The following is a 14,930-nucleotide window of genomic DNA, read 5'->3' as shown; positions in this document are numbered from 1 at the left end:
CACCAAATATCTCTCTTTGGATCTCAAGCTGAAAAGGTTTGGGTACCCCTGTCAAAAAAGACACATGCAAACGTCCACATGCAGAATTACAAAGAACAAATGCTTGTCCATGGCCAAGAAATATCAGGGAAGCAAGCGCAGCACACAGGTTAAGATATACTATAGTATAGACACACACAGCTACACATTTGGACACATTACAAAAACATGTACACACACACACACACGACACACCCATACGCACGTTGGTCCCTCAAACATGCAGACATATGCATTATCAAACAACACTCAAGGCAAATTCAATCTCACTTCATGCATAGCGATCGATGGACACTGATAAACACACACCTGACATTGCCTTGCACACCAATCTCTCACACACATGTGCACGCGAGCGCACACACATGCACAGTGCACACACACACACACACACACGCACGCACACACACACACCACAGATCCTCTAATCAATAACACACCCATGCACAATTGCACATACAGTACACACACACACACACACACACACACACACACACACACACACACACACACACACACACACACACACACACACACATCACTAATCCATCAGCAGCATGGAAACAAGCAGACCTCTCCACCTCTCATCTATCAACTTGATTGGAACTGATCACTACTCAATAGCACCTCTCTCTGTCGTTCGCTCCCTCTCTCACCATAGATCAAGATGAGTAAAAAAAGGAATCACCAGGACATTCAACGCTATTAACATTCTAATTGACCCTCTTTCGCTCATTCCATCTTTATCTTGTCTTCTCTGTATCACTGCAAGGCCTTGATTCAATATTAATACAACTCTCTCTCATTTCCTCTGTCTGTCTGACATTAAATATGCAAATATATAAAGAGAATATATCTCTTATAACAATTTTGCAGATGCGCTTATCCAGAATGACTGGAATCCTATATAGTCAAGAGATGAAAGGGTACAACATGGTCATGTAAATAAAGATGCTATCTAACTAACACACGTAGCATTTGTAGATAAGCAAACCGTACATACTGTACAATGACCCTTGGAGGGTTAGCCAAGCTGTCTTTGAGAGACCTAACGTTGCTCTCGTGTATAAAAGGAGCTGTGAACACAGGATATTGTCTCTGTCGGGTGGAAACCTCATTATGTCAAAAACTGTAATACTTTTCAGGATTTAAATAGAAAAGTAGCACGTCTTGCTCGTCGAGCTTGTGCATTTGCTACTTTTGATGCTGTAGGGGTATTAACTAGATTAGGCCGGGGGCCACAACTGTAGAATGATTGTGTATGGGGGGGCCGGGGGCCGCACAGTGCAAAAATGTGTGGTTTTTCAAAATGCATTTTATGCTCAAACACGAAGATTTCTGCACAGTAATGAGCAGAAAAATATGTCTTATGTCTATACAGGTATATGCTACCTTAGAATAGATGTAGGTAGACCTATTTGACAGTGCTTAAACATCATTGCCTTGACATTATCGACCGACAACAAGCACCAGCTGGACACACACGCCAGTTGAATACCACGTGTAGTGTGATCAAGTAGGCCAGGGTGAAAAAAGAAAAGAGAAAAAGTTAGAATATAGAGATAGGAGGTTTTTAGCCTGACAGCAACTAGAAAGGTACAGTATGGTTGCAACGACCACACGCACAGTACCATGATGTATGATGATGATGATGATATATTGACCCATATGACGTCACAGGGACCTTAATAAAGTTTATACGGAATAAGTAAATAAAGTCGGGCAAACACACTAATAACACCACATCAATAACACACTCACATGTTTCTCTCCTGCTCTCTCTACAGATCATGGTGGGAGAGGGTGTGATGTACTGCATGCAGTCCAGACTGAAGGCTTGTCCCAAAGCAGAGGGCAGCATCAACGCGGGAGGCTGCAACTTCAACTCCTTCCTGCGGAGAACAGTGCGCTTCGTGGGTATGTCTGACAACCGGTGACATGTGATGCCAATAACAGTGATCCATCCGTGGGAGGCCTGGGCCAGTGCTAGACAGACAGAGCAGCACAGCAGGCCGTCCTGGAATAGCAATCAGCAGTAGTCATAACGGGGCGAGGGGGTGCTGTAGGAAGCTTGAGAATACAGTTCATCAAATAGTTATTGACTCTACTTCAAGGATACTGCCGTTTCGCCACTCATGCATTCAACTGCTCTCTGTTTTAGGTTTGCTTCTGCCTGTCGACCCGTTTATTTATATATTCATTTCTTCTGGCAGGAGAGGAGAGTGGTCAGTGCACCGTGACCTTTCTTCAACATTTCGTAGCAAAAGGTTTTTCCATATTCCTTGATGAAATGGAGTGGCCTCTGACACTGAATGTCTCCTTTTTCAAATCCCAAGGAGGATTTTATCTGACACTGAATGTTTCCTTTATAAAATCCCCAGGAGGATTTTTATCTCACCTGCAAATATGTGTAACTGGATAATTTTTCTTTCTTGCAGTGTGTTATCACTATATTTCATCAACCCCCTCTGTGCTACACAACTTGAGTCTAGACCCATTTTCTATTATCTATAAGACGCAAGAAGAAAACCTCTAGGTCGTCGAGAAAAGAACATTTTAGGATTAGGAGAAGATATTATCAGTGTCAGTTCAACCCTCGAGCTGTCATCTTTTCACCTATACCTTTTCACAATAGACAGAAAAGCTAATTACATGGATTAAATGAAGGGTGGCCAAGAATTAAATAGGCATTTGTATACTACTGTGCTGGAAATGTCTAGAGGCAGAATAATATGAACCTTGCAAGTGGAAAATGTAATTAATTCAATTTGACACAATTACACTGTTTGTGAAGAGGCTTTATAATGGCCCCAAAACAAAGTTTGGGATTGTTACTGAAGGTAATGTTATTGTTCAGCAGGCTGGTGAAAGGAATGACAGGGTCATGTGTATAAACACCTTGAGGCTCTTGTGCTCAATCACTTGCTTTCTTCACCTTGACTTTGACTCACTCTGCTGACTGGGTCTTCTCTCTACCTCCACCCCTCACCTTGACTCTGACTCACTCTGCTGACTGGGTCTTCTCTCTACCTCCACCCCTCACCTTGACTCTGACTCACTCTGCTGACTGGGTCTTCTCTCTACCTCCACCCCTCACCTTGACTCTGACTCACTCTGCTGACTGGGTCTTCTCTCTACCTCCACCCCTCACCTTGACTCTGACTCACTCTGCTGACTGGGTCTTCTCTCTACCTCCACCCCTAACCTTGACTCTGACTCACTCTGCTGACTGGGTCTTCTCTCTACCTCCACCCCTAACCTTGACTCTGACTCACTCTGCTGACTGGGTCTTCTCTCTACCTCCACCCCTCACCTTGACTCTGACTCACTCTGCTGACTGGGTCTTCTCTCTACCTCCACCCCTCACCTTGACTCTGACTCACTCTGCTGACTGGGTCTTCTCTCTACAGCCACCCCTCAGTTTTGACCTCGCCCTTGGTCAACAACATTTGTTGAAGAACTGTTACATGAAGTGGTATTCAGCTGTCACTGCTATACTTTGTGAAAGAGAGAGAGAAATAGAGTTATAATGTTAAATACAGATAAACAGACTAAGGTAAGTACAGTATAATGTGCAGAATCCACAGAGGCTTTTGCTTGCCTTTATAACCATGACTTTGACTTGTTCTCTCCACCGTGTCTCTCTCTCTCTCTCTCTCTCTCTCTCTCTCTCTGTCTCTCTCTCTCTCTCTCTCTCTCTCTCTCTCTCTCTCTCTGTCTCTCTCGCTGCAAAGCGATATCCTCAAGGTTAAGTTGACGACGCACAGAGCGTAATAATGGACTTATACGAGAGTGTAATATAAATCCACTCCATCTTGATAGTGAAACTGAGCTGAGGGCCTCACAACCACTCCAGTCCACAGATCCATATCTGGTCTCACAAACAACACTCAAAACAGCCGGACAACTCCAAATAACTGCCACAGATAAATCATCATGGCAGAGTCTGCTGTGCACCCCTCTGCAGGTCAATGCAGTTGACTGGAAGAAGTGGTGCTTGTATTACTCAATGTGTTATATTGCAAGAGAATGAGGGTTCGAACTGCACTTCAACAAAGTACAGCAGTAAAACGTTATCTTGTGTGTGTTGAGTAGACGCCAATGGCCTGATAAAAAAGAGGAATCCAAGCCACGCACTAAACCAAGAAGGTTAAAGCAGTCTAAAAATGTATATTATTCTGTTGCACACAGTGAGACAAAAAGAGAAAGAGACAGTGTGAAGAAGTGCATATGACCAATAGGTGTCAATAAATGCACAGCAGCACAATAGAGGCTTTCTTCTCTTTTGCTTGCCTCACTAACTGACTGACATATTTTCACCCACCTGCCCTCTCCCTCTCTCTCCATCTCTCCCTCTTTCTCTCTCGCCCTCTCCGTCTCATCCCCCAGGTGTTCATGTATTTGGTCTCCTAGCAACAGCTCTGGTGACAGATGTCATCCAGTTGGCTACCGGTTACCACTCCCCTTTCTTCCTCACCGTCTGCCAGCCCAATTACACCGCCCCGGGAGTGTCATGTGACAACAATGCCTATATCATGCACAACATCTGCATGGGGAAGGACCCGTACGCAATTATGTCAGCTAGGTAAGATGCAGATGCACTTGTAAGTGTTTCTAATACACATGCTGGATAGCCATTTTGGGGAGAAATGCTTTACAGCACCATACTGGCACCAATAAAAGTCACTGTCGCAATATATGGGCATAAAAGGGATGAGGACTGACACATACAGAGATCTCCATATTGTGGGCATACCAGGAGGTGTGAGGGCCACGTAGTGACCTGAACCACGTCTAGTACAATATACCTACTGGCACATGTGCAGTGATTGGAGGACCAGGTGGTCTCCCTACACTTCCACTGGGACATTTAGACCCTGGTGTCGGCTAGGACACTTACTGGTTGGTTGATAAGTAGATGAACCCGCCTGGTGTCGGCTAGGACACTTACTGGTTGGTTGATAAGTAGATGAACCCGCCTGGTGTCGGCTAGGACACTTACTGGTTGGTTGATAAGTAGATGAACCCGCCTGGTGTCGGCTAGGACACTTACTGGTTGGTTCATAAGTAGATGAACCCGCCTGGTGTCGGCTAGGACACTTACTGGTTGGTTCATAAGTAGATGAACCCGCCTGGTGTCGGCTAGGACACTTACTGGTTGGTTCATAAGTAGATGAACCCGCCTGGTGTCGGCTAGGACACTTACTGGTTGGTTCATAAGTAGATGAACCCGCCTGGTGTCGGCTAGGACACTTACTGGTTGGTTCATAAGTAGATGAACCCGCCTGGTGTCGGCTAGGACACTTACTGGTTGGTTCATAAGTAGATGAACCCGCACAAATGTTGTTCTTTAGCGAGCGAATTGCTCCACAATGTGAATACATTTTATTTTTATGGTAGCTGTTCGTGTTTGTTTGCTAGATAGTTTTTTCTTTATGCCGCTATAGGATGGTTCAAACATATTGTATGCAGCATTATCTGCAATACAAAATATTTTCAAAAAAGAAAATAAATTTAAAACATAGACGAAGCGCATATACAGGGTGAGATTATGTCTTAATGGTACTGATACAGAGATACTTACACTCACACAGACAAAATGGAGACAACCTCATTTACACCGCATTAATGTATGCACACATGCACACAAACAAATGATATAATATACATGCATCTGTGCACACATGCAGTGCAGACCAGTGTTCCTATGTGGACTAAGCACTGCATGTAATAGGGAATGATTACATTGGATTAAAATGCATTGAATGCAGCCACCTATTCATAATGTCTGATCTTTTTTTGGTATTTAAATTTTTGATTCAGAAATGTGGCACACATCATAGTAACACAGATAACATGCTATCTTCCTTTTTTAACATATCCACTAAACAAAACGAAACACAAAACACTAACAAGACACAAACACACACATGCACACACGCACGCACGCTCTCTCACACACACACACACACACACACACACGCACGCACGCACGCACGCACGCACACGCACACACACACACACACACACACACACACACACACACACACACACACACACACACACACACACACACACACACACACACACACACACATATGAAGGGCTGTCCTCAACTAAAGAAATTCGGTAATTATAAGCATTATAAGCACATTTATAATGCCTTATATAATGTGCTTATAAGGCTTTAATACATTTATATTATGACCATAACTTTGTCAGTTATAAAGTGTCTTTGTTCTGAATTTAAATACAGTGTTACCTGGTAGGGATTATGTGCTGTTCTGCTGAGTTTATAATGCATCATGACCAGCACCTTTATAAACCTTGTTAGAAGTTGTTATGCATGATTTTTAGCAGCGTTATAATGCCTTATACTGTAAGTGCATTATAATGCATTATAAATGCCGAACTTAAGTCAGTCAGTCAGTCCAGAAAGTCTTAATAATCATAGGAACCCGTAATCGATTAGTTGGTTTAATCAACAAATCTGTACAACTGTGTTTGCTGCATATTATATAAGAGAACAGCCTTTCCAGGTTGGTGAGGTAAGAGAACTTAACATTTTAGTGTTGATTGATTTCACAATGAATACTGGCTATATGGAAGTTATAGACTGTCAGAATTAAAGGCGTATAGCTAGGGTTCACAAGAAGGTGCATGGAAAATCATAAAATTACTAACAAATCAACTAACAAAGTCTTGGTTGCCTATAACCAAACCGGACGATTAATTGATTAATTGACAATGAGGGGATAATTACATGTTGTGGTATTTATACTTGGGATGCAAGACACATAGAAGAATATTCTGATAATAAACTGAAATCAAATTAAATTCAGCATATATCCACTGACACACAAACAGATATTCATATTCGGATAGATTAGTGATTCCGTTTTTTTTTTTTACAACACACATAATTTAAATGAGTATCTCTGTCCCTATAATTAATTACCCCAACATCCTTCCCAAAATTAATTATGGATATTAATTCACAAATCCAAGGACAAACACTCTCCTTGATACACACACACACACACACACACACACACACACACACACACACACACACACACACACACACACACACACACACACAGCATGAGGATACACAAAGGCAGATAGATATTTTGTGTTGAGTATCCCCATTAAAATCACAAACAAGAGGTTGCATGCCACTTTGGTTGCACACACATCCTCCTGCGGACGACACACACGATTCTATTCACACCAGCCGATCGATCACTTATATTAGCATACATCTCACTAGCATATGTCTCCTCAGTCTCTCACCCCTGCCCTCACTCTCTCTTTTCTCTCCCTCTCTCCCCTCAGGAAAACATTTCCGTCCCAGCATGCAACGCTCTCTGGCTTCGCTGCTGTCTATATTTCCGTAAGCACCTCCTGCGTGTTGCCTGTCTTTGTGTTTGTGCTGCATGTGATGGGCCTGTCCGTGTGGTGTGTTGAACCAGCCTGTCACTCTCTCTCTCACACACACTGAGCAGATGGGCCTGTCTGTGTGGTGTGTTGAACCAGCCCGTCTCTCTCTCACACACACACTGAGCAGATGGGCCTGTCTGTGTGGTGTGTTGAACCAGCCCGTCTCTCTCTCACACACACACACACACACACACACACACACACACTGAGCAAATCAAATAGATCATTCAAATATACTTTAAATGGCTAGTGCTTTAGTCAGTTAGCTCAGTAGGAATCAGGGCAATCCCCTCTGATACCTCTCCCTCTGCTATTCAGTATTTTAGCTGTGACATGAGCGCCCCCTCCTGAGATACTTCCGGGTCCTACTTTTGTGTCGCTTTTGTGTCCCCATAGAGTTATACTGTGACGCTCCGTCGGACTAAATCTGAGACGAAAACAACAACGAAAGTCACATTTTACCGCTTTCCTCGCAAAAACAAAGCTGCGCTGCTGTGACAGGCCGTCTGCCCCACATGGAATACTATCGCGATTTTAATTTATTGTGTCAACTAAATCCTCATTAATGCAAACTAGATTCAACATACTCAAGCCTGCACACATTATAAATATGCCCCCGAAATATTTTACAGAACAAAAGTGTCATGGACACTTGTACAAAACATTAATAATTCTACTCGAGTTGGAAGCATAGACCCATTTTAACCCTCAATAGCTTCCTTTCTGAAAAATAATGTCATTGTAAAAAGATTCACGCGTTTAGATATTCTATTTACAATGAGATGCGGGGGGGGGGGGGGGTTTCTTGCATGTGTCTGTTGGTTTCCTGTCTCTCTACACTGTACTCTAAGAAAGGAAGAATACCAATGCTGATCAAATAACTGGAAAGCAGAAGCTATATCCGAGGACCAGAGAGCCTGATGTAAATACCTCATTAAATACTGAACCGTGTTGCAGACAGTGATAACCTCAAGTGCTACACCCCTGGTTGCCTGGCCACCGTGTTCCCAGCGGGCTGACTAGAGAGCCGTACAGTAAAACTGACAGTTAGTATTTTATGAGCGTGGCTGGCGATTCGGGGCTGGAGCCAGGCTAGAGTAAATGTACTTAATTACATTACACCAGTGGTTCCCAAAGTGGGGGGGGGGGGTCCCTGAGGCAGTTCAATGGGGTCCCCAGCTAAATTATAGGTTGGAACCAAATCGACCATTACGGGTCTGTAACTCAGAGAGTGTACAAATGGAACCAAATGGACCCATTTGGTTCCATGGATTCCATTTGTACACTCTCAGAGTTAAATTAACATTGATTTTACAATATAAATTGGGGTCTCAGAGAAATAAATGCCATTAAATAGGGGACCGTAGCCTAATTCAGGTCAAACCTGAAAATCACTGCTAGAGCCGAAAAAACTTCTCTTATCTCTTACCTTAGCATATATTTTTAAAGGGGTCTGTGGGCTAATGAGTGTAATTTTGGGGGTCCTTGACATGAAAAGGTTTGTGAACCAGTGCTTCACACCACTGATGGTTAGCCTCGCAGAGCCCCTGTGTGGGCTCATGAAGCCTCGGTGGACTGACTGTCGGGTGGAGAGGGAGGGAGAGAAGGGAGGAACGAAGCATGTGTTTCGTTTGTTTGAGTTGAGACGTGCTGTCAAAAGTGTGCAAATCGGAGCAGCAGTAGAGCTGCAACTGTTGCTCCGCTTTTGTCAGTGGGTTCCTCCGCCCTTGTATTGGTCTCTCGGCTGTCTGTCTGGGGGACTTCACAAAACGGACAAAACATCTAAAGAAAGTATGTTGAAAATACTATAATTGTGATATGAATTGAGATACAGCCTGTAGTGTAGAGAGCCTTTTCTACTCTTTAATTGAGGCTTATAGGATATGCTCAAACATTTCTTATGGTTTCACGCGGTTGCAATAAAATGAGTCTCCCACATGTAATTGGAATTTTTGGACTGGAAAACAACCACATTTTGTCTGTCTGTCAGTTTTTCTCCAACTCTGCCTCCAACGCCCAATTCATACTCGTCTTACAATATAGCAGTGCCGAATATAGCAGCTCTATACAAGCTCATAACGGCTTGAATATAGCAGCTCTAAAAGCTCATAACAGCTTGTCGATCGGCAATTTTGGGCACGAGACACTGAGGAGTAAATCAAAGTAAATATGGGATTGTTTTCTCCTCTCTGCAGATGTATCTCAACGTGTGCATCAGCAGCACCACCAAGCTGCTGAAGCCATTGTTGGTGTTCTCCTTCTGCATGGCTGCAGGCCTGGCGGGACTGACACAGATCACTCAGCACCGCAGCCACGCCATCGATGTGTACGTGGGATACGTCATAGGAGCCGGTATCGGGGTCTACCTGGTCAGTGACATACGTTCTATGTGCTGTGTGTGTGTGTGTGTGCGTGCGTGCGTGTGTGCGCAAGTGTGTGTGTGTGTGTGTGTGTGTGCATGCGTGCGTGCCTGCCTGCCTGTGTGTGCGCAGTACAAGGAAGGGTAAGCATGACTGTAATTTATCATTAAGACATTTACATGGTATTGTGGGATTATCATACTGCCTGTGTTCAGCATTTATTTCGGGTTCAAATGCTGGCATTCATTGTCGTCGGCTGGGACTATGAGTTGCAGTCAGCACCGTGTTGTGCAGTTGAAGTAAACATGGAAAGATCCACTTCTCCCATTGGAACAGCTTTTGTTTGAATGGATCTTCACAGTCATCATATCTCGGCAGTATCACACACAGCCTGTGCTAACACACACTGCTGTTCTCTGCATTACCTCACAATGTATCACACAGCCTGTGCTAACACACACTGCTGTTCTTACCTTATGTGGCTTACACACTTTCTCATCCCAAGAGTTTTTTGGGCCAAAAATAGCCTTTTTTCTATTAGAGAGGGTGCGAAAGAGAGAATGGATAATCTGATAAGAATTCTCTGAAACAATTTCACACGGTTTTAAGAATAAACTTTCCACTGTTTTTTAGTTTTTTTCACCGACCCCCCCGTCCCGTCCTGTCCCGTCCCCACTTCCTCCTCCTCTTCTCTTTCCCTCTCCTTCTATTCTGTCTCATTTTGAAAAGAGAAAGCATTTCCTCCAACCTATTGAAGGATGAAAAGAGAAAATTACTCTAAACAGAAGAAAAAGAGGAAGCTATCTATTCACTCATGCTCTCGTGTATGCGTCACGCTAATAATAAGAAGGAAATAAAATCTTCCCCCTCGGCCTAGATGAAAGAAAGTATACACGTTCACGGCCCAGCGCTCCATTAAGCATGCTGAGCACTGTTTTCCTCTTCATTCATTTCTTCTCACCCTGCTCAGGCTGCTCACACATGTACCTAACGTCCTGTCCTGGGTGTCTGTCTTCAGCACAACCAGACAGATTCCTGGCAGCCTGGGTTGACATGGAGAGAAACTATTGAAACTCTCTCTCACCCCCCACTCACACCTCCCGTGCTGTAGACCCTTCTTTTCCCAGTGCCCCTCCTCTCTCCATCCCCTCTGCTCAGTAGTGGAAAGTAACTAAGTACATTTACTTAAAGGACCACTTCACCACTTTTCAACCTATCTTCATATACCGGTAATAGGTCCTCACTAATAATCATGATAAAATGGCACAAGTTTAGAAACCGTCTTCCAGGGACATCGTCATTAGGCAGACTTTTTTAAACAAGATTTTTTTTTACATAAATGTTTAGATTTTCATTATCGTGAGAACAATGGCTTCCATTTTCGCATTGCAACTTTTCAGGACTAGAACGCCTGCAGTTTCTATTAGCTTGTATTCCCCATCGATGATGTCACTGCATGGAAGACGGTTTCTGAACTGCCCACAGCCCTCCTATGAGACACAGACCGAGTATAAAAACATAGGTTGAAAAGTGGTCCTTTAAGTACTGTACTTAAGTACAATGTTGATGCATTTGTACTTTACCTGAGTATTTCCAATTTCCAATACTTTTACTTCAAATTTTTTTTAAACTTTATTTACTTTGCGTTTAATTTTGATGCCGATGCCTTTTTTTAACTTTTACTTGAGTACATTTTGAATACAGGACTTCTACTTGTAACGGATTACATCTACATTGCAGTCTTTGTACTTTTATTTAAGTAAAACATTTGAGTACTTTTTCCACCACTGCCTGTTCTCCATAGGCTGTGTATACAGTGGGGAACTTCAAGGCGGCCGAGGAAGATGCTCCAGTTCATACGAGACATTCCCCAGCCAAGCACAAAGACCAGCTGAGGGTGCTGAGCCAGCGGAGCCACGACTCCCTGTACAGGAAGACCCCGAGGGCCTCCGAGAGCAGAGAGGAGCTGGGCGCCGCTCTGGGGAACGGGGGGCGCAGCAAGGTCAGACGGGAGAAGGCGTCGCTGGCCTCTCTCAAGAGAGCCAGCGCCGACGTGGAGCTCCTGGCGCCCCGCGGCCCCATGGGTAAGGAAACCATGGTGACGTTCAGCAACACCTTGCCCCGCGTCGCCAATGGCAACAGCCCCATTTCGCCTTCGGACGAGCCAGTCGGCGTGACCGTGCAGCGTCACATGACCTTCCACGTGCCCTACGACCCCCAGAGGTCTCGACAGCTGGTGTCGGAATGGAAACAGCGCTCCATGGAGCTGCGCAGCCAGAGCTCCCGGGACGAGGAGGAGGTGTCTGAGGGAGCAGACAGGGGAGAGGAAGGAGGCGCGGGAGGAGGAGGAGAGGGAGGAGAACAGGGCATGCCTTCATCCCTCTACCCCACAGTGCAGGCCAACCGGCCCAACGCCACGCCCACAGGCTCCAGGGTGGTGGTGGTCCCCCCCCCTCTGGTCCACATCCCCGAGGAGGCCTGCCGGCCCCCGCCTGTCTCCCCCAAGAGTGCCAAGACGCGAGCCAAATGGCTGTCCCTCACCGAGGGAGGCGGGCCCAAGGAGCCGGGAACGGGCCCTATCGCCGTGTCCACGCCGCGTGTTCCCAGCCAGCCTCCCGGCCAGCCCAGAATCATGCAGGTGAGGCGCCATATAATTACAGTGTTGCTGAACGGTCATTTGTCACTTTAATTTCAACTGCCAGGCATCCAGTGTTGCAAAAGAGACTTTTGACTGGAGGGGACATTTAACAGCTGTCAAACATGGTCAGCACCACATTGTGGGTGTACTGATAAATCTAGCTATCATGATATATGGGATAATCAACATTTTTTGGGGGTTTATTTATTTAACTGTTGTATTTTTAATTTAAGTGATCCTTCATGCCCGTCAGGACATTTACATTCCCAGACTCTGGTTCTTGTGTAAGTGAGTTACTCTTACTCTCTCGTAGACTCCTGGAATATCTGACATCTGTATAACTCCATAATAATTACATTTATATTCCATTAGCGCAGCAGTAGCCACTACTGCCTATTCCTTCCCAACTCTAGTTGCGAACGCAGTGAGCACTTACTATGAGACCTAGCAGATCATGTCTGTCTGTGTGTCTGTCTGTCCCGCTTTTGTGCCCATATATGGAGCTGAGTGATTTGTGTCACCATGACTCAGCCATAACCATATAAGGAGTCCCCAAAGCAGCTATACGTCCAAAACCCAAATATGTACGAGCTGCGTTCGCTTCCCGCGTTTGCGCGTCTTACTGGTAATAGAGTAGAAACTAGGGATATCAGAAATTCTGTCTGATTTCAGTCATCAGAACTTGTCTTCTGGAAACTGAAATGGGAACAAGTTGTAGTGCTTTGACGAACACAACACAACGCATGCATGTGTAAAACACTGATTGGTCCTGTCTGGGTTTCCAGGTCATAGCCATGTCCATGCAGCAGAGCCACGGTGGAGCGGTCACACCCTCCGCCCAGACCTCAGACTCCGCCTCTTCTTGCGGGGGCGGGTCTTCCAACGGCTCCGAGTCGCCGTACTACCGCATCCCCTCGGACCGCGGCGGCGACAGCGTCGGCGGGAGCAACCCGGGCAGCATCGCCAGCATCGTCACCATCGACGCCCACGCGCCCCATCACCCGGTGGTGCGCGTGTCCACCAGCAACGGGAAGCCCTGGGAGTGGAGGAACACCATCAGCGGGCACATGCTGAGCGGGGCGGGGGGCGACGCCGAGGCAGAGAAACACCACCGTGGCGCTCTGCACAGGCAGGACAACATCAGCCAGTACCGCGACTACCGGACCCTCCCCGTCAAGACGGACTCCCTGTCCTCGTCCTCCTCCACGGGAGGAGGAGGGGGAGGGGGAGGGGGGGTAGAGATGATGGAGGAGGACTCCTCTCCGCTGCCTCCCCCACCCTTCCCCTCCATGGCCTCCTCCGCCCCTCTGCCACCTCCACCCCACCTGATGTCCTCCTCCCCGCTGCCTCCGCCCCCTCACCACCGCAGCTCCTCCCCTCTCCCCCCACCTCCGCACCCCTCCTCCAGCCCAATGCCTCCTCCCCCACACCCGTCCTCCTGTCACAACATGCCCCCACCGCCTCACCCATCCTCCTGTCACAACATGCCCCCACCGCCTCACCCCTCCTCGTCCTCCCACATGCCCCCACCGCCTCACCCGTCCTCGTCCTCCCACATGCCCCCACCGCCTCACCCGTCCTCGTCCTCCCACATGCCCCCACCGCCTCACCCATCCTCGTCCTCCCACATGCCCCCGTCCCCTCAACCGTTCTGCCCCTCCCTGATGCTCCCGCCTCCTCCCCACCCTGACCTGCTGATGGACGGCCAAGGCCAGGCTCTGTCGCGCTCGTCCACGCTGCCCCGTCGGCCCTCGGCCCACAGCCACGCTGAGCAGGAGCACTACTACAAGACCATGCAGAATGAGAGGATGCTATAACCGTACCACAGGAGGCGTGTTATGTATAGACCATGCAGAATGAGAGACTTGAGAGTGTATGCGTTTTACCTGGGAGACTGTGGCGTGAGAGGTTTTTGGAGACTGTGGCGTGAGAGGTTTTTGGGGTTAGTGACCCAGTGAAACTAGGACAAAAGGAGGTTTTGAGACGATTTAGAGGAGTGACAAGATGACGGGGGGGGGGAAAACATTTGGAGGCAATTTGGAAGAGGTGGAAAATGAAAGTCATTCACTTGTAATGTTTGGAGACAGGAATTATTCATGTGCATTCATGAACAAGCAGCTTCATTGAGACAGACCGGAGATGAAAGAGTGCAAAGCAAGGTGTGTGTGTAAGCTCACACATACACACACCATGGAATCTGTAGCCTTTTTACCCTCTGCTCTGCAGGGAGCCCAGCTCACACACAAAGGCCCTCGGAGCTGACTGTAAAAGAACAGACAGGAGCAGGGAGGGGAAGAGAGCTAAAGAGAGGTGAAGTGCAAGAGGGCAGACATAAAAAAGAACACAGCTCTGCACTGTGTATATCCTCCTCGCTCTTACCGACAACAGCACATGAGAGAGGTGAAAGGAGAGAGAGACGTGAGCCTGCAAGAGAAGCTGTGGAACACAAT

General features: G+C 46.5%; 1 protein-coding gene across 1 annotated transcript in view; it reads left to right on the top strand.

Moving 5' to 3' along the window:
* Positions 1-14,297, top strand: part of plppr3a (phospholipid phosphatase related 3a) — a gene marked incomplete at both ends in the record, with an annotated part of 16,787 nt that extends 2,490 nt beyond the window's left edge. Inside the window, 6 exons of the mRNA XM_080783910.1 lie at positions 1,827-1,956; positions 4,429-4,624; positions 7,378-7,435; positions 9,678-9,851; positions 11,647-12,480; positions 13,266-14,297. Coding sequence (XP_080640036.1) covers positions 1,827-1,956; positions 4,429-4,624; positions 7,378-7,435; positions 9,678-9,851; positions 11,647-12,480; positions 13,266-14,297 — 2,424 coding nt within the window. The remainder of the gene's footprint in view (positions 1-1,826; positions 1,957-4,428; positions 4,625-7,377; positions 7,436-9,677; positions 9,852-11,646; positions 12,481-13,265) is intronic.
* Between the last annotated feature and the right edge of the window lie 633 nt (positions 14,298-14,930).

This window comes from Protomyctophum bolini (assembly GCF_963924005.1).
Source record: "Protomyctophum bolini genome assembly, chromosome: 15".
In the NCBI taxonomy this organism is placed as follows: domain Eukaryota; kingdom Metazoa; phylum Chordata; class Actinopteri; order Myctophiformes; family Myctophidae; genus Protomyctophum; species Protomyctophum bolini.
This window is presented reverse-complemented; position numbering and strand designations above follow the sequence as displayed.